General features: G+C 46.3%; 7 protein-coding genes across 8 annotated transcripts; 4 read left to right on the top strand and 3 right to left on the bottom strand.

Moving 5' to 3' along the window:
* LOC119546505 (AP-2 complex subunit alpha) lies at nucleotides 1-6,770 on the bottom strand. Of its 2 annotated transcripts, XM_037852822.1 has the most exons (8): nucleotides 6,443-6,770; nucleotides 5,381-5,636; nucleotides 4,383-4,594; nucleotides 3,722-4,177; nucleotides 2,140-3,663; nucleotides 1,797-2,080; nucleotides 1,539-1,743; nucleotides 1-1,478 (listed from the first exon to the last, which is right to left on the bottom strand). In XM_037852822.1, exons 2-8 carry the CDS (start codon nucleotides 5,442-5,444, stop codon nucleotides 1,401-1,403), a joined length of 2,823 nt encoding a protein of 940 aa, XP_037708750.1. In that variant the 5' UTR covers nucleotides 5,445-5,636; nucleotides 6,443-6,770; the 3' UTR covers nucleotides 1-1,400. The 2 variants fall into 2 exon arrangements, with proteins under 2 accessions (XP_037708750.1, XP_037708752.1); XM_037852824.1 differs by lacking the exons at nucleotides 5,381-5,636; nucleotides 6,443-6,770 and adding an exon at nucleotides 4,670-4,784.
* A 689-nt stretch (nucleotides 6,771-7,459) lies between these two features.
* LOC119546946 (F-box-like/WD repeat-containing protein ebi) lies at nucleotides 7,460-10,820 on the top strand. The gene is made up of 3 exons (XM_037853586.1): nucleotides 7,460-7,850; nucleotides 7,919-9,117; nucleotides 9,185-10,820. The coding sequence occupies exons 1-3, from the start codon at nucleotides 7,793-7,795 to the stop codon at nucleotides 10,028-10,030; spliced, it is 2,103 nt and encodes a 700-aa protein (XP_037709514.1). The 5' UTR covers nucleotides 7,460-7,792; the 3' UTR covers nucleotides 10,031-10,820.
* Nucleotides 10,821-10,881: 61 nt separating this feature from the next.
* On the bottom strand, nucleotides 10,882-12,076 carry LOC119546947 (ribonuclease H2 subunit A). Its single transcript, XM_037853587.1, has one exon. The coding sequence runs from the start codon at nucleotides 12,034-12,036 to the stop codon at nucleotides 10,993-10,995; it is 1,044 nt and encodes a 347-aa protein (XP_037709515.1). The 5' UTR covers nucleotides 12,037-12,076; the 3' UTR covers nucleotides 10,882-10,992.
* A 940-nt stretch (nucleotides 12,077-13,016) lies between these two features.
* LOC119548211 (60S acidic ribosomal protein P1) lies at nucleotides 13,017-13,776 on the top strand. The gene is made up of 2 exons (XM_037855345.1): nucleotides 13,017-13,214; nucleotides 13,363-13,776. Exons 1-2 carry the CDS (start codon nucleotides 13,143-13,145, stop codon nucleotides 13,627-13,629), a joined length of 339 nt encoding a protein of 112 aa, XP_037711273.1. The 5' UTR covers nucleotides 13,017-13,142; the 3' UTR covers nucleotides 13,630-13,776.
* A 343-nt stretch (nucleotides 13,777-14,119) lies between these two features.
* Nucleotides 14,120-14,727, bottom strand: LOC119548210. The gene has a single exon (XM_037855344.1). It carries the CDS (start codon nucleotides 14,710-14,712, stop codon nucleotides 14,236-14,238), a length of 477 nt encoding a protein of 158 aa, XP_037711272.1. The 5' UTR covers nucleotides 14,713-14,727; the 3' UTR covers nucleotides 14,120-14,235.
* A 331-nt stretch (nucleotides 14,728-15,058) lies between these two features.
* Nucleotides 15,059-15,715, top strand: LOC119548209 (ADP-ribosylation factor-like protein 16). Its single transcript, XM_037855343.1, has 2 exons — nucleotides 15,059-15,467; nucleotides 15,523-15,715. The coding sequence occupies exons 1-2, from the start codon at nucleotides 15,079-15,081 to the stop codon at nucleotides 15,713-15,715; spliced, it is 582 nt and encodes a 193-aa protein (XP_037711271.1). The 5' UTR covers nucleotides 15,059-15,078.
* Nucleotides 15,716-16,119: 404 nt separating this feature from the next.
* Nucleotides 16,120-18,821, top strand: LOC119547453 (tetratricopeptide repeat protein 8). The gene is made up of 5 exons (XM_037854315.1): nucleotides 16,120-16,186; nucleotides 16,804-17,234; nucleotides 17,295-18,142; nucleotides 18,201-18,389; nucleotides 18,587-18,821. The coding sequence occupies exons 2-5, from the start codon at nucleotides 16,835-16,837 to the stop codon at nucleotides 18,803-18,805; spliced, it is 1,656 nt and encodes a 551-aa protein (XP_037710243.1). The 5' UTR covers nucleotides 16,120-16,186; nucleotides 16,804-16,834; the 3' UTR covers nucleotides 18,806-18,821.
* Nucleotides 18,822-22,219: the final 3,398 nt, after the last annotated feature.

The raw sequence follows: 22,219 nt of genomic DNA, 5'->3' as shown, positions 1-22,219 counted from the left end.
TGGTTTCAATTTATATTTATTTATTTATTTAAATACATATTTGTTTACGTTTACAGTTAAATTCCTGCATTTGCTATATGTAGTTGTGGTTTATGTTCTTGTTGCTGTTGTAGTCGCTTTTGTTTTGTCTGTGAGTGTTGAATGGAATCTTCGTGGAATTTTGTAACATTTAACTATTGCACTTTGGAAATGCTTTCAACTTCCAACTGACATGCACATTGGTTGATACGAAAGGATTGAGAGTTTAGTGGTAATAAGTATACGATGACAATTTCCGTTATCGGTATTCAGTATCAGTATCTATATAATGTATATTTTAGTTTACAATTCTTTGTTCTTCATCGGCTGCCGCCTCGCAATTGAAGGAGTTATCAGCAGATTTATGGCTTGCTGCAGCTGCTGCTTCGGATAAGTTAATACTTGATGCTATAAAGATCGCTTTCCCTCCCAGGAAGCGGCACAACATGTAGTTCTCTTCAGTTTATCTATGGTACACATACGAAACGAAATATTACCCAGGATCAATCGAAAAATTCTGCTATAAGTGTAATAATATTTTAAATTTTTAGCTTTCGTTTCCTCAAAATTGGATTTGCTCCTATCTTCGATAAAGTTTTAGTTGCTCAACAGTGATTAATCAAGGAGTTTCTAGTTGATCCGTCTCTAATTATTTGTCTATTATTTAATGAGATTTCTGCTCCTGCGGCTCTTCGTCAGATCTTCACAATCAAAAACATTAAACATGAATTTCGTTTTGATGCAATTGCATTAATCAATATATGTATAAATATTTAGATAACGATTTGCATACTTGTCATTTGCAGGCATCTTAATAATTTCCTTGCAAGCTTCTCTTTTGTTTTATATTGTTTTCTGTTTTTATTACAACGACGTATATACTAGGTATATGTATGTGGTTTGTATGAATGTATATCTGTGTATAGGTATATAATATCCAATTGCTACTGCCTCGAAATGATGCAACAATATATAATTTGTCATACATATCAACATAATCTAATTATGTTCTCTCGTTTCACTACTATGAACTTTTTGAGCTTAACATTTACAAAGAATTCTGATACGGATTAGGGGCTTGGGGCAGGGGCATGAATGAGGAAAATGGGTAAAGTACGAGTGGGTTTACAAAAATAATATTCAAATCAACAGGAAACAGGACAGTGGGTAAAGCTCACTCCGCAACTCGCTGCTGGAGAAGATGAAAGGTACTTATGAAAAGAGTAGGAGTGTGCCTGGCATAACTAAACGCGCAAAGTTCGAGGACCGTTTTCGCTTTGATATTTCTCTAGGTGATTGGGATTGTGCATTGTAAAGTGGTTGCCGTGGCTCCATGGCTTCGTAGCTCCAACTCGACCCCTCCCGTCCATGATTGTTGTGGCTTAGAACTGATCCGACAGCAGGTCGCAGATTTCCCGAGTCACGGTTTCCTTGCTGGCCCTCACGGTCAGTCGGAACATCTGTAGAGAGTTGAAGGAAATAAGTACTATTTTTGACACACATAGCTGCAAGTCACTCACCTGAGCCTGCTTGTTTGGCTCCAATCGCATCAGGCAGCCCACCTGCTGCGATTGCGTATGGATGATGCCTGCGCAGACCATGTTGTCTGGATTGGGATCCACCTGGTCCAGCAGCTGCATACCGAAACCCATCAGCTTGTTGCGAGCTCCGGCCAAATCCAGTGGCTGGGCGGCCTTGAACACTTTCTGTGACCGTTGTTGTTCCCTGCAAGTACACTATTAATACTCAACATTTTGGGAAGGCAGCTCTTTAGTTACCCGCTGAGGTTCTTCCATCGCGCAAAGAAGGATTCGGCATTCATCTCGGTAGGCTCAAAGAACTTGTTCACGCTCAATGGCAGTTTGATGCTGAACTTCTGCTGGGTGCCGTTGTAGCGGAAACTGATCTCGATGGTTGGCGCATCGGCGTAATCCTCGATGCACTCCGCAGTTAGCAGTTGTTGGATCTGGGCGCCGGCCTCCAGGGTCGGCTCCACCACCTTCATCTGCACGTTCAGCTTGAGCGCATCCTCGGCGGACCATTGCAACACGGGCGTAAAGTTCTGCAGACGAAGCAAACAAATAAATGTTTTGAAGATTTTTTGAAACCATTTTTGCTTACCGTCAGGGGGACCTGTGTCTTGTTGCCATAGAACAGGCCCAACCGTCCCAGGTTCTGGCGGAACTCGCTCTTCACGCCAATCTGCAGCATTTCGTTCTCGAACAGAACACCATTGTTCTTGAACAAGAACTTCTTGGTGTTGTACACGGCACTCGAGTTGTTGTTACTGTTGCTGCCGTACATGTCGCCCAACACATCGATGAGCGTGCTGTTGCTGTTACTGCCACCACCAATATTATTTGACGGCGGAGTGCTCAGTCCAAGCAGATCCGTATTCGCGTTGCTGTTGTTCAGCTTGCTGTGCGAGTTGTTCACGTGCACGTTATTCTGCACTGCAGAAGGCAACGGAGCCGGGCTCTTCGACTCGCGAATTTCGTTCTCTGGCACCCGACCGGGCTTCTTCTTCTTCAGCACTGCCAGAATGGAGCTCTCGCGCTCAGGGAACGATGGCATCTCCTCCAGGACGGTGGCCAATACGTCCGTCGATGCCACAATGCTAAGCTGCAGATACTCGCTGGCTCTCTGCTGCAATTCCGCATCTGCGGATCGAAGATTGCTGTGCTGGCGGAACACATCCTGGATGTTGGTGCGAATCTCCGGGAACAGGTTAATAAACTTGATGTACGTGGACAGGAGCAGAGCCCGCGTCATCGGCGAGCACAAATGGTACTTGGAGTGCAGCAGCTTGAATTGCACCAGTGGTGCGGAGCGTGAGTCTCCGGCGATTAAGTTACCGAACTCTCCCAAGATGTAGCCGCCCACTTTCACCATGTTCTCGTGGCAGGCGGGTGCCTGGAGCGCCTCAAAAACGGTCTTCGCGGCATAGCCCTGAACCTCCTCGCGGTTGATCACGATCTGGATGACGCGGTACCACACTTCCTCAGACACATAGTCGCCAGCGATGCGGATTAGGTTGAGGATCACGTCCACATACCAGGTGTAATCCGTGGCGTACTTCTCGGCAAGAATGGCCACCTTGAGCACCATCTCCTCGCGAATAGAGTAGTCAGCCGTCTCCAGATAGTTGAGCATCTCCTGGACAATCTCCTCAGCATTACCACGATCACACATGGCGTACAAAAGATCCACCGCCATTTGGCGTACGGACACATCCTTCTCCATTTTCATCGACAGGATGACCACCTCCTGGTGCTTCTTGACCTCCTCGTGCGAGAACTCCGAGGTGGCCAAATGGCACATGGACTCCAGAGCCAAGTAGCGCAAGTTGGTCTCCCGATTGCTAAGGAACTGGCCCAACTGGTTGCACGCGCGCACCAGAAGGTTCGGCTCACTATCGCTGTGAATGATCAGATTGATGGCCTCGAAGAGCACGGCGTTCTTGGCGTTGGAGTGCTGCACCTTCTTGCTCTTGGGCGGCTCCTGCGCCTTGTTCAGAATCGTCTCCAGAGTCTCGTTTAAGCGAGCCCGCACACCCGCCTCTTCAGTCACCGGATTGTAGTTCTGCAGCAGCCGAAGAAGTTTCACGGATAACCATGGAGCCGGCACAAAGTAGTAAGTGTAATCCTGCGATGAAAATTTTATTGGATTAGAGCTTTTCTATTTTATATTCCCTATTTCCCACCTGAAGATCCGTGTAGCTGGCTGTTACGATCCGGGACAATCGAGAAACGGCCAAATTTACACAACCCTTGTACTCGTCCGGATTACGCTTCACCAAGGCGTCGATCAGCGAGGTGGCTGCCGTGACCACTCCCATGTGCTGGTCATTGAGCAAATGGATGATGCGCGAGGTCCACTCGCCGCCGGGAATGATGTCCGGCGAGGAGCGGAACAGGCGGAGCAGGCACAGCGCCGCCGACTGCTTCACCACGTCCATGGTGTCGCCCGAGACGAGTAGCTTGGGTATCTCGTTGGAAAAGGACTCGGCCATGTCCCGGCTGCCAATGTTGGCGATGCACTGCAACGCCAGATTGACGTGCACAGGATTGCGCGACTGCAAATCATTCTTGATCGACTGGATGATGAGCCGAATAAGGTCGCTATTCGTGTTCACCAACACCGAGATGAACAAGTAGCCCTGGAATAGGAAAGAATATACATTATTCAAAGTCATAGAATAGGTTAAATGTTTCAATATTATTCTAAACTCCCATTTTGTAAACAAAAGCCACATTAAATATTCAAATTGTTGTGTCTAGCCAAAAGCAGACCCTTTCCAGTCCAATTATTTTCACTCGATGAATAACAACATGATTATTGAAGCAATTATTTGGTGTACTCACGATCTGCTTCTCTGAGTATTTGTTGGAGGACAGCAGGTTAACCGCCTCCATGTGGCCAAAGTCGATGTCATGGCCGAGGAGAAAGATGAACAACAGCTTGCAAACATATTTCTTCTTCTGATAGCCGTCGAGGGTTTTGTCTCCTTTGAATTTGCTCCGTATGTTGGCCAACTCCTTGTTTATGCGTTTGACCTCCGCCTCTTTGCTTTTACCTGTGGGTGGATTTGGAAATGGTTGATATTAGTATTAATACGGAAAATGGGTCAAGGTCAAATAAGGGGATTCACAGTAAAACAACAGCGATTCGTCGGCGGAAGCTCCGCTTTCTTTTCCGCCCCATGCTCGATCGATGGAAGAGCCGACTTCACACTCTTCGGCTCTCTCCATGTCGCGGGTTTTCTCCGGTTCACAGAGGCGCCAATTAGTACCAGTCACCGATCCGCTGCGGAGCCTCGACTCTCCGACATGCTGTCCACAAACCAGAAACTAGTAACCAAGCACATAGCAAACAGCGAGCGGTGACGATAATGCCATACAGTGAAGCGTCGGGCAGACAATTGCGATGGTGGCACACACACAGATACGCGTCTGAAGGTACTGCAGTAAGACCTCCAACTAGTCAAACTACAAGTATTACTCATATTTAACATTTAAACCCATAGCAGTTACTTTACTAGGAAATATCTTTCTCCATATAACGTGTATACAAATTACTGAATCGTTACAAAACGATTTAGGTTCTCTTTCAAAACAAATCAATTTCAAGTTACTAAGTTTAATACTTCTATTTAGTTATTTTTTGTGGTACTCCAAACACATCCATCCTACAGAGCGTGTACTGTGCGTGTGTTTTTGTGCCGCCCCACTTTATTGTGAGTGCGCTGCTCCTGTAATTGATCAAGAAATGGCGCTGATTCCGCCCCTATGGAAAATCTCTTGTTGCGACCCGCTCAATTGGATTTAATGGTGGTTACCCAAGAGATCTGATCTGCACTTACAGTTCCTTATATCCGATATAAAGACGGCCAGGCCTCTCATGCCATCCCCCCGCACCGGCGCCATGGTAGTTAGCTTGTTAATTTTCGCTGGATTTATGCAAACTGGGGGCGCAAGAAAATCGTCGATAAAAGGCGGCCGAGTCTCGAGGCGTTCTTATCGCTCGAACTCGACGTCGGACCCGAAGATATAGTAGTTGCTCTCTGCTCTGTTCGTCTATATCTCTCTTCCTCCGGATCTTTGCCGTTCCTGCGGGACCTGAAACGGAAAAGATATTCGATTTATAAAAAATACTATTGGATTTTGATATTTTATTAAATATTGTAAATTTATTTATAATTAAATCTATATTAATTTCGAATTTCAATAGCATTAGTTTGTAGCCTTGGAATACCTTGCTGATCATAAATATCTTATTAAAACTTCACAATTCTCAAAATCTCTATCTCAGTGTTCCCAAGATACTTTTCATAAATGAAACCTCACGGCCTTTTAAACACAAAATATGTATCCAGCATTTATTTCGCTTAGTATGAACCGCAGATAACGTTTTAAACGAAATGTGGCTCAATATTTATCTGTGAACAGTTAATCACCGAGTTACACAGGGTATTTCGATCTCAGTTTTCCGCGCAGTGCACTTAATGCCTGGCGAACTTTGACATTTTAGGGGGGAGAGGAAGTGGAGCCCCCGCACTTTTGGCAACCGATTTATTTGCAACTTGGCAGCGTTTGCACGCTGATAAAGATTCTGTGTCTGTGACCTCGCTCTCGCCCACTTTTTATCGCCTGGCGAAGTGCGATGTGCACTTGGGCATTACTTTTGGATTGATATTGGACGGCACGACCACCGGCTTCTGTTTCTGTTTTCTGTTTCGCTTTCCGTTTCGTTTTATTTTCTGTTTTTCACAGCGCTCTCTGCGCTTCTCTTCTTTCTTGCCTTCATGTCACGTCACTTTTTCACCCGCTGGATGACGAAGGCGTTTCGCCCAAAAAACACCATAGAAGCCACCGAAAACTAAACATTAATGGGCGTATTATGCCGAATTCTTCTGGGGGCTTACTTTTCCGATTTTTTCACTCGCAGCGGTCGAAATCGCCAGGCGTTGCGGAATTTCTGCGGCGGAGCGGGGGAGATCGGAGATTTCTGGAGTTGCTGGCTTCGCTTGCAATCGAAACTGCAGTCCGGAATCCGGGGTGTTGGCTGCGGAATGTTTGGTCCTGGCTGCTGCACTTTACGTAACTCCAACTGGCTGGCGCCTCGCCTCGCTGATTTGCCGCTAATTTGTTTGTTAACTATTCCCGAGCGCAGGGCAATTCACTAAAATGAAAATTTCTATTGATTTTTCTTCGCTCTCGCTGCCTGAGAGTGGAGCGGGCGCGGGTGGAACGGAACGATTAGAGTGACCGTTGGCGCGAGAGGCCTCCATACCGCAAGTACTGTGGTGTTCAGGGCTGGGTGCGATAGGGCTGGGCGATGCACAATAGTGTGACGTCACAAATTGCAAGTTATGCTGTCTGTAACCTTGCCAACATATAATTCACGTCTGTCAATTTTTATATAAGAAAGATCATAAAATTGTTAAAACTTATAATAATTATACTTAATCAATAAAATAAATCCATTTGGAAAAACATCACCTAGCTGTCATAGCTCAACATAATTCTCATAATTTTAATTATTGGTTGGCACTCCATGAATAACAAAATAAAATAATGTTTACAATACATAATTAAAGAAAAGTAAAACAAACAAGACAATTGAATATAATTGAAAAAGACACCAATAGGTTTGTTAAAATTAATAATATATATTCATAGTACCTTAATATATATAGAAAAAAATTTTAACAATATAATCGATGAGCTTGTGACAAAAAAAAGATCTTCTTTCAAAACAAATTCAAAAAGAACAAGTGCGAGGTACTGGCTCAATTGATTTTTGTCTTAAAACGCAATGAACTATATGTCGGAGTCTGTTTAAATTAACTATATATTTTTATCTCTTGGATCCATGGTTTTAGTTATCTTCCTGGCAAAGGTTTTGTCGTCACAAAACACACCTCTGCGCCACCCCGCACACCGCACACCATGCGATTACTCCGCCATTTTTTTGCGCGTTTCAGAAACGCGTTTTCGATTCGTGGTTTTTATTTGTGGAAAAATATGTGAAATGCTCCTGCGGCAAGCAGCGAACTGGCAGAATTGAGAACACAGGACCCACCAGACCGACCCAACGACCAGGAGCAGCTCCGGATTTCGCGGCTTGCGAGGAAGTGATAGCGTGCCGAAGGCAGTCGCATGTGTTACGCAGCAGAGCTCCGATTTTCGCACCGAAAAAACATAATTGGCATCGAGGACTGGAGATTTTGGAGTGAGCTAGTAGCAGGAGCCAACGCCAACCGCGGGCAGCCATGAGTTTTTCCAGCGACGAGGTGAACTTCCTGGTTTACCGATACCTGCAGGAGTCGGGTAAGTAACGCATCCCAATCGGACTAAGAGAGCCCGCCTTAAACTTCTGTATTCCCCGCGCTTTCCAGGCTTTCTACACTCGGCCTACGTGTTTGGCATCGAGTCGCACATCTCGCAGAGCAATATTAATGGAGCCCTGGTACCGGCGGCCGCCCTGCTGACCATCCTGCAGAAGGGCCTCCTCTACACCGAGGTGGAGTGGAGTGTGGGCGAGGACGGCGAGGTGGCGCGGCCCATCGAGGGACTCTCGCTGATAGACGCCGTCATGCCAGAGGTGAAGCCACCCAAGCCCATTGTGAAAACGGAGCCGGGGAAACCAGGCGCGGTGGACTCCACCGCCCCCGCCGGCAGCAACCAAAACAGCAACGCCAAGCCAGAGATTAAAATCGAACCGGGAACCGGAGCAGCGGGCTCAGCAGCTGGAAACAAGGCCACCGGAAGCACCACGGGCACCAGCACGCCCACAGATCAGACGCCCAGCGAGGTGGACTCCAGTGGGAACACGGCAAACAACACTGGCAGCACTTTCGCTGGAAACAATGGAGCTGGAGGCAATCCAGCGAGCACTACGGGAGCCAATAGCACAAGTACGCCGGCATCCGGAGATTCAACAGCGGCGAGTGGAGCTCAAAAGAAATCACAGAACTCCAACGAGGCGGGCAGCTCATCTGGCGGCAATGCGGGAAATGCGAATGCCACCAGCACCGATGATGCAGCCTCCTCCACTTCCACAAATGGCAATAGCAGCACCTCCAGCAGCGTAGAGCAGCCCTCAAGCGGGGTGACGCCTGCTGGGGGCGCTGTATCCACCTCCAATTCCGACGCGGCAGCAGCGGGAGGAGCATCGACGGCAGCGGGAGCGAAGGCGCCTACTGGAGCGGTCACAATTCGTGTGGGGGCCCAGGGGAACAATGTTCAGGCGGGTTCGTCCACTGCTCAAAGCTCGGCACCCAGTGGAACCATATCGTCGTCCACCGGCGGAGGCGCCGGAACTCCCGCCGCCCTTGTGCCCATGGACATCGACGAGAGCATCGAAATTCCCGAGTCCAAGGCTCGAGTTTTGCGCGGTCACGAGAGCGAGGTGTTCATCTGCGCCTGGAATCCGAGCAGGGATCTACTGGCAAGTGGTTCCGGAGACAGCACAGCCAGGATATGGGACATGTCCGATGCGAACACCAACTCCAATCAGTTGGTGCTGAGACACTGCATACAGAAGGGCGGCGCCGAGGTGCCCAGCAACAAGGACGTCACCTCTCTGGATTGGAATGTAAGTCGAGGGTCCGGTTATTCTCTCTGAACCGATTTAATCTTTATTTTTTCACCGTCTTTCGCAGTGCGATGGCTCCTTGCTCGCCACCGGCAGTTACGATGGCTACGCTAGGATATGGAAAACTGACGGTCGACTGGCCTCCACTTTGGGCCAACATAAGGGTCCGATCTTTGCGCTGAAGTGGAACAAGTGCGGAAACTACATCCTTTCGGCGGGCGTGGACAAGACGACGATTATCTGGGACGCATCCACGGGTCAGTGCACGCAGCAATTTGCCTTCCACAGTGCTCCCGCCTTGGATGTGGACTGGCAGACAAATCAGGCCTTCGCATCGTGCAGTACGGATCAGCGGATTCATGTGTGCAGGCTGGGTGTAAATGAACCCATCAAGACCTTCAAAGGACACACAAACGAGGTAAATGCGATCAAGTGGTGTCCGCAGGGCCAGCTTCTGGCCTCCTGCTCCGATGACATGACCCTGAAGATCTGGAGCATGAACCGGGATCGCTGCTGCCACGATCTGCAGGCGCACTCCAAGGAGATCTACACGATAAAGTGGTCGCCCACGGGTCCGGGAACCAATAATCCAAACACAAACTTGATCCTCGCCTCGGCTTCGTTCGATTCCACGGTGAGACTGTGGGACGTGGAACGGGGCAGCTGCATCCACACGCTGACCAAGCACACGGAGCCAGTCTACTCGGTGGCCTTCAGTCCGGATGGCAAGCACTTGGCCTCCGGCAGCTTCGACAAGTGCGTGCACATTTGGAGCACGCAAACAGGACAGCTGGTGCACAGCTACAAGGGCACCGGCGGCATCTTCGAGGTCTGCTGGAACTCCAAGGGAACTAAGGTCGGCGCAAGTGCCTCCGATGGCAGCGTTTTCGTCTTGGATCTGCGAAAGTTCTGATCGCCGGAGCAGCCACTGTTGGAATTCGTCTTTTGAGCAAACGCTTATATTGGCCAGGTGTCCTTTTCCAACTCATTATTCGGTGGAGATTGAATCAATAGGTTTTCACTTCTTTTGAAAATTAGAAATTCTATACTTTTGATTATCGTTCACAAATTAAATTTATTATATGTAGTAAAGTGAAATATCAGTTTCAATTCTGCCAAATTTAATCGATTTGGAACTGGAAACCGGGCCCTATGTAACTTCATTCATAGCTATCCCGCCCTGCAATCTGTAATTGTAATTGCTTTAAGTTCTAATTAGCTTTTTAAGGTAAAACTCTTGAGATCCTCCCGCTTTTGTCCGCGTCTTTTTCGTACGCTTAGTCTCGAGTCACACAAAATCGATATGCGCCTGGTATTTCAAGGGCTCCAACTTGGTTGTTGTTCTCTTCCGATCTGCGGGTTGCGACTCGCCTCTTTTTAAACTTAGTTATAAGCTCTATGTTTCTAAGGTCGTCCCTTTTTATACAGAAATCGTTTAGTATAACTTTATGCATTTTGTTATTGTGTCGATCGAAGATGCCAGCCAGCACCCCTTCCAAAAATCCTTAATCCAATCCCACTTCGTCCTCTAAGCTATAGGGATATCAAACGAGATCAGATCAGATAGTTTCACGTATACATTCAGAACAGTGTAACTGCAGAACGACGTAGTCTGTAAACGAACGTAAGCCTAAGAATTATTAAGAACCCGAGAATGGCAAAAACAAAAACATCCGCAAAATCCATTAAAGATAAAAACTAAACCGTTTTTTTCTGGAACTGGGAGATTATTAATTAGGTTATCGCTTACATTAAAACAAAGTCTTATAAATATAGCAGAAAATTAAGATATGTAAATCATTTTCAGCAATATTAAATGAATTACAGTACAATTACAAAATGTGTAGCCTATAAGATATGGTTCTGCATTTCTTCCTAGAACTCCATGACATTTCCTAGATGTCGTTGCTTAAAGAATCGGCACTCCTCGCGAATAACCTCGCCGGATTTGGTGGTGCCCTTGAAGAACTTCGTGAGCTTGGTGCCTGCGTACTTCGGCTTTTCGGAATCCGGTTCGTCGAACTCCATGTCGTAGGCCTTGTCCGCCAGGGCATTTTCCGCCGTGGACCAACTGAAGCGCACGAGGCGGGGAAACCCGAACACCAGATCTATGTGCTCGGTCAGGAATCGCTTGGTAACCGGATCTCCCGGATAGCCACTGCCAAAGGCATTGTCCTTGATGACCAAGCCTTCGGGAAACTTCCAGACCTTCAAGGCGTGGTCACGGGTAACCTTGGCGCAAATACTGGCCGCTGAGACAATGGGATATGTAGAATCGGCCTTCTTGGCCACGGTGATCTTGAAGGTGGGAAAGCGCTTGAGTAGCTTCTCCTGATACTTCTCCGGCGGACCCACCGTGTCCACATAGACCTCGGCTATATTGACGCCCGCATCGATTGCCTGTTGGATCAAGCCCATGGCCGAGTCCATGGAAACCTCGTTCAGGGAGCACTTGGACCGCCGGTACATGCTCGTGCTGATCGTGTTCGGCGATATGATCTCTACGGCCCAGCCAACGCAGCTGGTGGCGTATTCCTTGGTGTTGATATCGTTGAAAATGACATCCCGCTTCTCCTCGGTCAGTTGTTTGGAATCCGCACATCCCAAGTCCTCGAGAGCCTTTTTACTTTCCAGCGGGCAGTAGGAGATTCCATATACCATGGGCCCCAGGACGGGACCGCGCCCCGCTTCGTCCACGCCCAGCATGCAGGGTTTATCCTTGCAAACATCCGGAACATCACTGAGGTAAACCGTGTTCCTGCTGTTCTCCTTGCCGGCTATAAAGGGTCCCAGGGTCTTCAAAGAGCTGATTTTGCCAGTGTCCTTAAGGTCCTCATCATCGGGCTTTTCGTCCTTTTCGTCTATATCTTCAATAGTCTGGTCTTCCTGCTTTATTTCTATATCTTCTTGGTCCGACATAGTTGCGCGCCTTTTTTATTGTTTATTTTTGTACAAAGCTATGGGCACACTTATAACCTGTATTTTCAAAGTGACCGTTTTTGCGAACCATTTTATTCCTTCCACCGATCAATACCAGCATAGTAACAAAGAAGGGGTATTCATGAGGGAAATAGAGTTTTATCCCCATCACACATTCGCTTAAAAATAGCTCTTGCAATTTTAAGCTGATTCTGTTCACATAGAGTTTGGACGAAATCGGGCGTTTGAGCTAAACAGAAGTTCACCCCAATCGGATCCCACGATGCAAACAATATCGTGATATTTGGACAGCTTCGCTTCCATATCTACCTTTTCCTTCTCTTAAGGGTTGTGAAAATAGATCGTATCGATAATATATAAATTTTTTTTAATACCAAATGCATAACATAATAATCATCATATAGCGAATATTTTTGATAATTTTTTAGTTAAATTAACTTGGCTATTATTTGTATATGGAAAAAAAAATATAAAATGGAATGGTATTACTCAAATTTAAAACTATTGAACACGTATGTGACTTAGCACCAAAATTCCTTTTTTAGTGATTTTAAAAAGACCCAAGCTAACACGATGTAAATATTAGATTATTTGATATGTTGATATTTAGATATTTTTGTACTTTGCTCTTACGTTTGCTGACACTAACGTTTTCTATCACTTACTAGGAGATATCAGGTGAAAAATAATCACTATTTAAATATATATAAAATTATCGATGTATGTATTTTTAACATTTGAGGCAATTGGCATTTTGTTTCTTTCTTTTTTACTGACACTTACGTTGGTGCTATCTCCCTGACACTTGCGTGGCCTTACGTGACTCTTACGTTTGCTTTCTGGCACTTACGTTTGCTAAATTGCTACAAAATAGCGATAGTAGCGATATATCGTCACGATTAAATATTTATTTTTATTCAAAAAATATTTTTGCATCGACATACCATCAACAACCCTACTTTCCGTCTCTTTCCGGTTTAGGATTTTGACCAGCGTGCTTGTTCTCGACCGAGCTAAGGCCATTTGTTATAAACAATTAATTTTTGGCAACTTGCACAATAAGTGATTAGCCACAACACTCCGACATGTCTACCAAAGCCGAGCTCGCCTGCGTCTACGCTTCCCTCATCTTGGTCGATGACGATGTTGCCGTCACCGTAAGTTCTTGTTTTTCGATTTCGTGGACTCTGCGAATCCTCCGGAGCTCAAGCCATCGGGCTGGGATGTTGGCGGATTCCAGGGTCTTGCGGTGACTGCAGTGGCCCGGCAGCATGTGCTAATGTTATTTCTCGGAATCTCCCACAGGGCGAGAAGATCAACACCATCCTGAAGGCCGCCAACGTCGAGGTGGAGCCCTACTGGCCCGGCCTCTTCGCCAAGGCCCTGGAGGGCATCAACGTCAAGGACCTGATCACCAACATCGGATCCGGAGTCGGTGCCGCCCCCGCCGGAGGTGCTGCCCCCGCTGCCGCCTCCGCTGCTCCAGCCGCCGAGGCCAAGAAGGAGGAGAAGAAGAAGGAGGAGGAGTCCGACCAGTCCGACGACGACATGGGCTTCGGTCTGTTCGACTAAATCCTCTAGAGACCTTCTGGACAACCTGACATCCGTTGTGTTTGTGCTCTAATCCTCGAGAGGCGGACGTGTGCCCGTGTTTCCCGACCCGTGTACACGTTTTAATGTACAAATTCGAGGAAATATAGAAGACGTTTGCTAAAAAATGAGTGTTGAGACTGCTTACTTGATGGAACGGTTGTGGAATTATGTGTGATTACTACTTTTTGTCGGTAGATGTTCCTGAGTACTCAGGAACTCCGCCTAGGTATCAACTTTGATCATACCCGTAACATGGAGTATAACCTATCAAACAATTTTAAAATGGCAAGACTCTAAGAAATGTTCTGAATATGTTTGTTTTTATAACTACATATATCAATTTTTGGATATAGTTGGAGCTGGAGATTTATTTTTTATATCGCCTTAAGTTGGCGGGACTGGAATTTACTATATTTAACTCTGTAAAAGATTGCTCTAATGTGCAATGTACCAATAAGAAATAACAGCGTTGAGATTTCCGTTCCGTTTTATGATACAAAAGAATAGTAATTATAAAGGAAAGGCATACAAATTTTTGTACAAAAACAGTAACAGCTAATATGTAATAGTAATGAAAAACGTAGACTAGAAGATCGCCTCCTCGAGAACCTTGGCTAGGGCCCGCAGGTTGGGTCCGTCGATCTTTTTGAGGCCCAGGCCCACCACAAAGTCCGTGGGGCATTTGTGGAGTCCGGTTCGGTTGACCAAGAACTGGATGGCGCTGCGGATCTCGTCGGTGTCCAGGCCCAGGCAGCAATTCATCTCAATGGGCACGGAGACGTGGTACTCAGGGTTGTCCACGGGGCCATGGAGGTAGGGCACCACCCGCTCGTCTCGCTGGACATCGAAGTGCACGTTGTAGAAGCCGGGAATCTTGCCCAGCTGCGTTATGACCAGGAACCACTTGTTGGCGAAGCCGTGGAACACTATCTCCGTGGGCACGCCGTTCACGTCCGCGGAGAATTGCCTGTCGAAGCCGATTTCCCGGGGCTTTTCTGCTGCAGGGGTCATTTTTCTTTGCAGAAATGCCAAAATTTTGAATTGTTTACAATGAGACAGCATAAAGTGTGACAGTATGGTACAAAAATACCAGCAAGCTGATGCGCTTTATCACAAGAGAGGGCGCCCTTCAAAATTTGATGTTCATCATTATACGCAGCGACATCCAGCGGGAAAATAGTGAGTTAAGCCATGCTATTTCGATAAAATCGATTGCTATACTTTATTTACTTATCGAATTTAAATTCAAATGGATTTTTACATATTTAGAAAGTTAATCCGGAAAGAGGTATTTAATTTCAGTTGAAACAACTTTTTAGTTAAGGCAGATTAAAAACATTATCTACAATTTCTTGTCGATTTTAAATGTATTTTTTGGTTGCCAAGGCTACCTCTGTTAGATCCATAAGCAATGTAAATAAAACAGAAATGTCCTCCTGCATTTGCCTGGGGCCCAAAAGAGCGGGTAAAACACACCTGCTAAAAGCCCTACAGGATCCAGATTCCATCGACGAGACGACGTTCTCCATGCCCACCATTGGAACGGGGATCTATCGCATTCATTTCCCAACAAAGTCGCCGAATGGGGATAAGAATAGGCCGCCTCCTGCAGATACTCAGGTTAACATTCCGCATGGCGGGAAAAACCTGCCCAAGTCCATACAGATCCTGGAGATCGGAGGAAGTATGGCTCCCTTGTGGCGGCAGTATTTCGAGGACGTCAAGAAGCTGATTTACGTTGTGGACACCTCCAATCTCTGCCAGATCTCCGCCGCCGGTGTTCTTTTCTATTCAATTCTCACCGAACCGCGTTTGCAGTGAGTATGGTTAACAAGGATATGAAAATATTTACATTTTTTTATTTATTCCTAGGAACAATACTAAGATCCTGTTGGTTTTGGCCAAAATGGACTACTCCTACCGTCAGATGCGAAACGAGGCACTACTCATGTTGCAGATGTCCAAGTTGCAGAAGCAGATCCGCCAGCAGGTGACCATTGTGGAGGCCAGCGCAGTGACCAAAGTGGGCTTGGATACCATTTACGATTGGCTGCAGAGGCCCTAATAAAAACTTTGGAAATATTTAATAAGATCTTATAACAAAACAATCAATAAGTACGGCCTCTTATAAAGTCTTCAAATATTTCCGAAAATGATTTTCCCATGGGTAAAGATGCTTCCGGGAAATTGTGCGAGCATATAGTTGGTTATATTACCTACATAGGCCATTAACTTTTAATGATTAGGACTGAAATTGGAATTAGAATGCCAGGTAGTTCCACAGGGTGGTCTGGCCAGATTCCTCCGACAGGGTGACTCCCCAGGGACTAGACAGGCGCACTACAAAACCAATTAATGTTTTGGCCGACCGGGTCTCCATGGCAATCACCCCGAACTTAGCCAAACCAAACCGAACCGAACCGGAAGACCCTTTCCATATGGCGCATATACATATACCTGCCAGAGGCGGCCAGTCAGTCGATACAAGAAACCACAGCAGCGGAGGAATCCACAAATTAAGTCCCGTGGAAAAGAGGTAGGCGGGAGGTACAAATTATGGGCATAGAAAAATTAGATGGCATGCAGACGAGCCGAGAACTAAGACCAGATTCGAACCCAGAGGAATCCGGAGGAGGAGCGGCGAAGGGGGAGCAGAATAACCGCAGGAAGCAGCAGCCACATTCCTGATCTGCCCCTGGATTTCGGTCTTCGAGGGGCAGAGGAATGACACGCATCCGGTTTTAAAATTCCAGCGATCGAAGCGCAGCAAAAGAACCCGAAAAAAGGAACCAAGCCAAGGAATTCAAACACTTGAATCGGACACAGATACACAATCCACTTGGAAAAACTTCTAGTTTCTTGAAGTATCCTTGAATTTGAAAGATGTTTAAATGTAAAAATATTTTTAGCGTTCAAAGGCTTATTTATTAAAATTTCCGAAAGTATTCGATAGCTTTTTGTAAGTTTATATAAGCGATATGTTTGTAAGGCTCTTCAGTTGTTGAAACATATTTGTAAATTATTTTCCTACAGAATTTGTAATTAGTTTAAAAGATATCAATAGATTATAATACTTATAATATTTCTTATAAAAAGAATAATTCCTTTAATATATTCTGTTCTCCAACTTAACCAAAATATCATTTTTTGCAGTGTAACAGCTGAAAGCGAAGGACGCGAATCGATGGCCACGACGACGACGACGATGACGCTGGCGACTCTGGAGCTGGACTACTTCAGGGCGGTTTCCCTCTACCGCCGCCGCTCCTACGAGCGCTGTGCGGAGCTGTGCAACGCACTCCTGCAGGCCGGTCACGATGGGCATGTCCAACTGTTTGCCACCAAGGAGGAGGAGGAGGTGGTGGACCCAAAGCAGCAGCAGCAGCAGCAGGCGGAGCACAGCAGATTCGGTAGCAATTTGCAGCGCATTGGCCCCAGGCCGCGAGGAGCAGCTGGGGCAGCCGACTCTGGGGCATCCATCATGATGCCCACTTGGCTGATGGAGGGCGTGTGGCAATTAAAGATGCGCGCCCTGACGCAGCGCGTCTACCTGGACGATCTGGAGGACGAGGCCGGGGATGAGGGTGAGTAGGTGACAATTTCGGCATTATTTAAATTGTTTAATCGTTTGACAACCCCTCTAGCCACCGAGGAGGTGGAGTTCGAGCGCATAGCCACCGCTGCTCGACCGGGAAGCAGCATAAAGACCGCCTTCCAGCCACGCCCCCTCACCAGTCAGCGGGCGCAGCAGGCGAGGAGCAGGGGTTCCGGCGTGGCCCACTCCAGCGATGGTCGCCTGAATAGCTCCAGGCCAGGATCGGCGGCGGTGGCTCGTCCTGGCACGAGTCTCAGTCGACCAGGATCTTCTCTAGGTTCCCGATGCGGCACCGCCTCAAGAATTCGCGCCACCTCGGCAGCGGCCTTCAATGTGGGTGATGCCACCTCAAAACTCTACCAGGCATCCCGTCTCAATCCTACCATTTATGCCGAACGGGAGACCCTGGTGAAGGCCCTGTTCCAGTTCCTCTACTACCACGAAGCGGATGTGCAAAAGGCACACTCCCTTTGCCAAGCGGTTCTGGAGGTCCAGCGCCAGAAGCCCAGTGGGTCCAGTGCATCCAACGTGGCCTGGTGGTGGCAACAGCAGATGGGCCGATGTCTCCTGGCTCTCCACTATCCCCGCAGAGCGGAGCCCTTTCTTCAGCAATCCCTGGCCAGCTTTCCTCATCCGGATACCTATCTACTCCTTTCCAGAGTTTACCAAAGAAGTAAGCAACCGGAGAAGGCTTTGTTCGTGATCAGCGAAGTGGTGGACACGCGGCCCTTCGATGTCACCTACCGCCTGGAGCAGGCGAGGATCCACCAGGCCATGGAACAGCAGGAAGATGCACTGCAGCTGTACAGACTGGTGGCCAAGTTGCAGCCAATCAATGTGGAATCCCTGGCCAGCATTGCCGTGGGCTACTTCTACGACAATAATCCGGAAATGGCGGTAATAATGTTCATCTAGGGGTGGTACTTATCATATTGACGAGATCATTTTACCATAGCTGATGTACTACCGGAGAATTTTGTCTTTGGGAGCCCAGTCTCCGGAGCTCTACTGCAATATAGCATTGTGCTGTCTATATGGTGGACAAATCGATTTGGTTCTGCCGTGTTTCCAAAGAGCCTTGGCCATGGCCACTCAACCCGCGCAAAAGGCGGACATCTGGTATAATCTCAGCTTTGTAGCGGTGGTAAGATGACCCTTTGTTAGATAACCTTGTATATTGTGTAAAACTCATATAAATTACTATAGTCTTCAAATAATTTTTAAAGGTGTCCAGGAGTAAATGATTCATTAAGAAAACAACTTTTTTTAAGCATATTTTTAGACACCTTTTCAAGTGATTTAGTTAGATGATTTTATCAGTTTCCATTTACTTTATCATAGACTTCTGGTGACTTCAACCTAGCCAGAAGATGCCTTCAATTATGCCTAACTTCGGATGCCCAGAATGGTGCTGCACTGAATAACTTGGCTGTACTGGCAGCCCAATCAGGGGATATTTTGGGGGCCAAGTCCTATCTGAATGCAGCCAAGGATGTGATGCCCGAGGCCTCTGAGGTCACCACCAATTTGCAGTTCATGGATGTGCACTACAAGCTATAGATCTGGTTTAGTTAAATTGAGCAAATCTTTCTAACAAATTAAATATAATAAACATTAAACAACATTGTGTTGTAGAGGATAAGCAGTTCTAATCAAATTTACCCGTTGAGTGAGAAATTGCTGATCTTAAGTGCCAAGACTTGATGATTGTACTCGATGAATGACTTTCGTTTTCTTTATGGTCAATGCAAACTGATTCATGTTTTGAAATACCTGAGACCCCAGACCCACCCACCTACAAAAGCTTACCGTTCTAACCATTTCAATTAGCGGACTCATCAGAAAAGCCTCGGCAAATGTTGTGCAAAAATCCAAGTTTGTGGAATCATTATGCCATTTGTCAGGTGTTCGGGTCAGCAAATCTGCTGATGCTGGAGCCGAAGATGTGGCTTCTGGCGGGGAGTGTCCCAGAACCACTGGCCCAACAACTCCGCCTCCGCGCCCACCCGTTGTTTGACTCGAACAAATGATAAGCACCAAATATTTGTTGATAAATGTTTGAAAATTAAATGAGCAACGTCCGACGACGACGACGTTGAACTCATCGCGCTGGCACGCAAAAGCCAAATATTTATCAGCCTAGAAGGGGCCAGACTATTGGAATACTGAGCCCCCAGTTCTACTTAGCCGGGGATTACAGATCCCACGGTTCGGGGGCCAAGATGCTAATCGAAATTTGAATAACGCTATCGAGCTTCCAGTTGTGCCAAAAAAACAACTTACAGTTCACACACTCGGAAAAACAATAAATTCCATGAATTATAGATGTGCTTATTGAGAGCGTGTGTCTTGAAAACGGATACAAACCACAGAGATGCAAATTAGACCCATAAATATGGTGTAAACTTAAAGTGGAGGACCAAGTTCCGAGTAAATTTGGTAGCTCATAATGCCAAAACTTGATTGAATTTAATATTTGACATTTATTAAGGCACTGACATTCAATTTTTGAAGATATATTTAAAGATCCATATCTTAATAAAGTTCAGTTCAAACACCATTTACTATGTTTTTCGGCGAGCTTGTTTGTTTTCTAACTTTGAATGCGAATCCATACTCATTTTGTTGAGGTGTACATGTGTATCTGTGTCCACACATCTACCTGTATCTCTATCTCTATCTGTATCTGTATCTTGTATTTGCTCGTTTCCGTTTTCGAGGAGAGTTTCGTTTTCTTTTTGGCATTGAATTCGCGTTGACTGGGCTTATCAGCCTTTGGGCCGAAATGCGTCAGCGTTTGCGGGCACTTGACGGGCTTTTTACTTATTTTTTTTATCACAGACATGCCAGCCAGTTGCAGCACTGCTCCACTAGTCACTAGTCACCCGAAGTCACCTGCCCCCCAATCGGAGTGACTAGTTAATCATTGGCGGATTCGCCTCGTCCGGCGGCAGGTGCCTCCAAAGTGTCAAGATGATCTCGTAACGCGACTCTCAATTAGCCGGCCACACCTGACAGCTGCAGATTGAGCTGTGAGTGGAGTGGAGTCGAGAAAGGTATTTCGCCGGGGCTCCAGATACTCCAGATACTACAACTCTTCCACCCCGACCACTCAAGACCCCTTCTTTCCCCGACTTTCAAATACTTTTTGCGCACGAACTGAACGAACTGAAATGTATCCAGTTCTTTCAGTTAGAATTTTTGTAACTTTCTTCCCAGGCAAATATGTAGCTACAAATATAAGTAGTAAGCTGAGTAACCTCAGATCAAATAAACTTTATATTTATAGAACTACAAGATTTTTGGGTAGCTTGGTTGCCATCCTGATTCGATAGAGTAAATTCCTCTGAGGAGATGTGTCATGTGTGAAACGATACATGTACATTCCATACCCTTCACACGCCTCTGTTTGAACAAGTGTTTTTTCTGCGGTTTATTTCTATTTCTGCCTAAAACTGTGTTACCATAATAAAACGGCACCAACCCCCTTTTTCACCTCTTTCTTCTGTTAACCCATGGGAACCAAATACATTACTGCGAATCCATTGATAGCCGAGGAGGAATCGATGTCTAGGTTTGTTGTGGGTAGACCGCAAGAGCAAAAAGCACCATCATCTTCTCCGGTTGACATGGAGATGCAGCTAGGTTGCCCCGGGTCCTTCCTTTCCCCACTTCCTCCCCTCCATGCTCCCGATCCTGGGCAGCCCATATAAAAGCTCATTAAAAGCATAAAAAAAGAGCAGCCAGGCAAACGGAGGCAAAGCAGCAGCTACTGTACGGACCTTGGTTGATTTTGTCGATTTTTAGCGGCCATATAGCCCCTCCCCCCATGCTCCACCATGTTCCCGAGGAAGAAATCTCCTCTGAAGGAGGAAAAGCAAAAGAAAGACCAAAACAGGTAAGTCAACAACAACCAAACAATTTGCACACACGAAAAAATAAAGATCTGTTGGAACTTATATCTTCAAAATTTAGAAAAAAGATTATAGAATTCTTATGCGATAGATCGTTTGAAAACTAATAAAACAAATATTCTTAAGGAATTCCCTTATGTTGTACACATTTCTGTGTTCCCTAATGATTTAGTATGTTAAGTTACTTACTGTTGATGATGCATTTTGATCAGTATAAACAAAAGACTCAATGATATTATGCAAGATTGTAAAGCGCGGGACCCTTATAATATCATATTATATCATCATATTTATTTTCTCAGTGTATACATCCGTTCGAGCTGCGCACGCGCGACGTTGACGTCGACGTCCTCTGCTGCGTTTGGCTGCCTTAATAGTGTGTGTGTTTTGTTTCCTTTTTTTGGGGGCCTTGGGGCCTTGGCAGCCTCGAATCTCGTGCCTCGTGTTGCTCTTCTTCTTGCTGTTAGCCGGTATTTACAGGGTAACGGGAGAGGGACTTATAGTGTGTACATAAGACACACTTTGTAGTTGATGTAAGCAAGGTGCTGCAATAATGAGATGTGAAATGAAATGCTATTCAGTAAGTTAAAGTAAGGCTTGAACAGATTTCTTAAATAAAATATTCCCTCAAAACATTCTTCAACCTTATATGTTAACCCTAAAATTCCCTAGTATCGCCAGGTCGAGCACTTCCCATTGTGTTGTTGCTGCTGCTGCTGATGATGATGACGATGCTAAAGATTGCAATCACGTTGCGCGCAGCGTACAGAATTTGTATCTGCAAGATACATCTGCGACTCCTCGAGCCCCTGCTCCCTGAATTTCATTTCACTGGAATTTATTTAGAACACATTGTTGCTGCTGCCGTTGGATGTTGTATGTTGCTGCTGCTGTTGCTGTTGCTTTTCTGCCGTCGATGTTGCTGCCGGGGGCTTAGCAGGACCAGCAGCAACACAACAGCAACACAGCAGCAACACGCTGCATTCCAAGGCCCAAAAAAGGCAAATCCCAAGCTACAGCAGCGGCAAAATCGATTGGCAGCCTGAAATTTCATTGCAGT

Source organism: Drosophila subpulchrella, chromosome 2L (assembly GCF_014743375.2).
Source record: "Drosophila subpulchrella strain 33 F10 #4 breed RU33 chromosome 2L, RU_Dsub_v1.1 Primary Assembly, whole genome shotgun sequence".
In the NCBI taxonomy this organism is placed as follows: Eukaryota; Metazoa; Arthropoda; class Insecta; order Diptera; family Drosophilidae; genus Drosophila; species Drosophila subpulchrella.
This window is presented reverse-complemented; position numbering and strand designations above follow the sequence as displayed.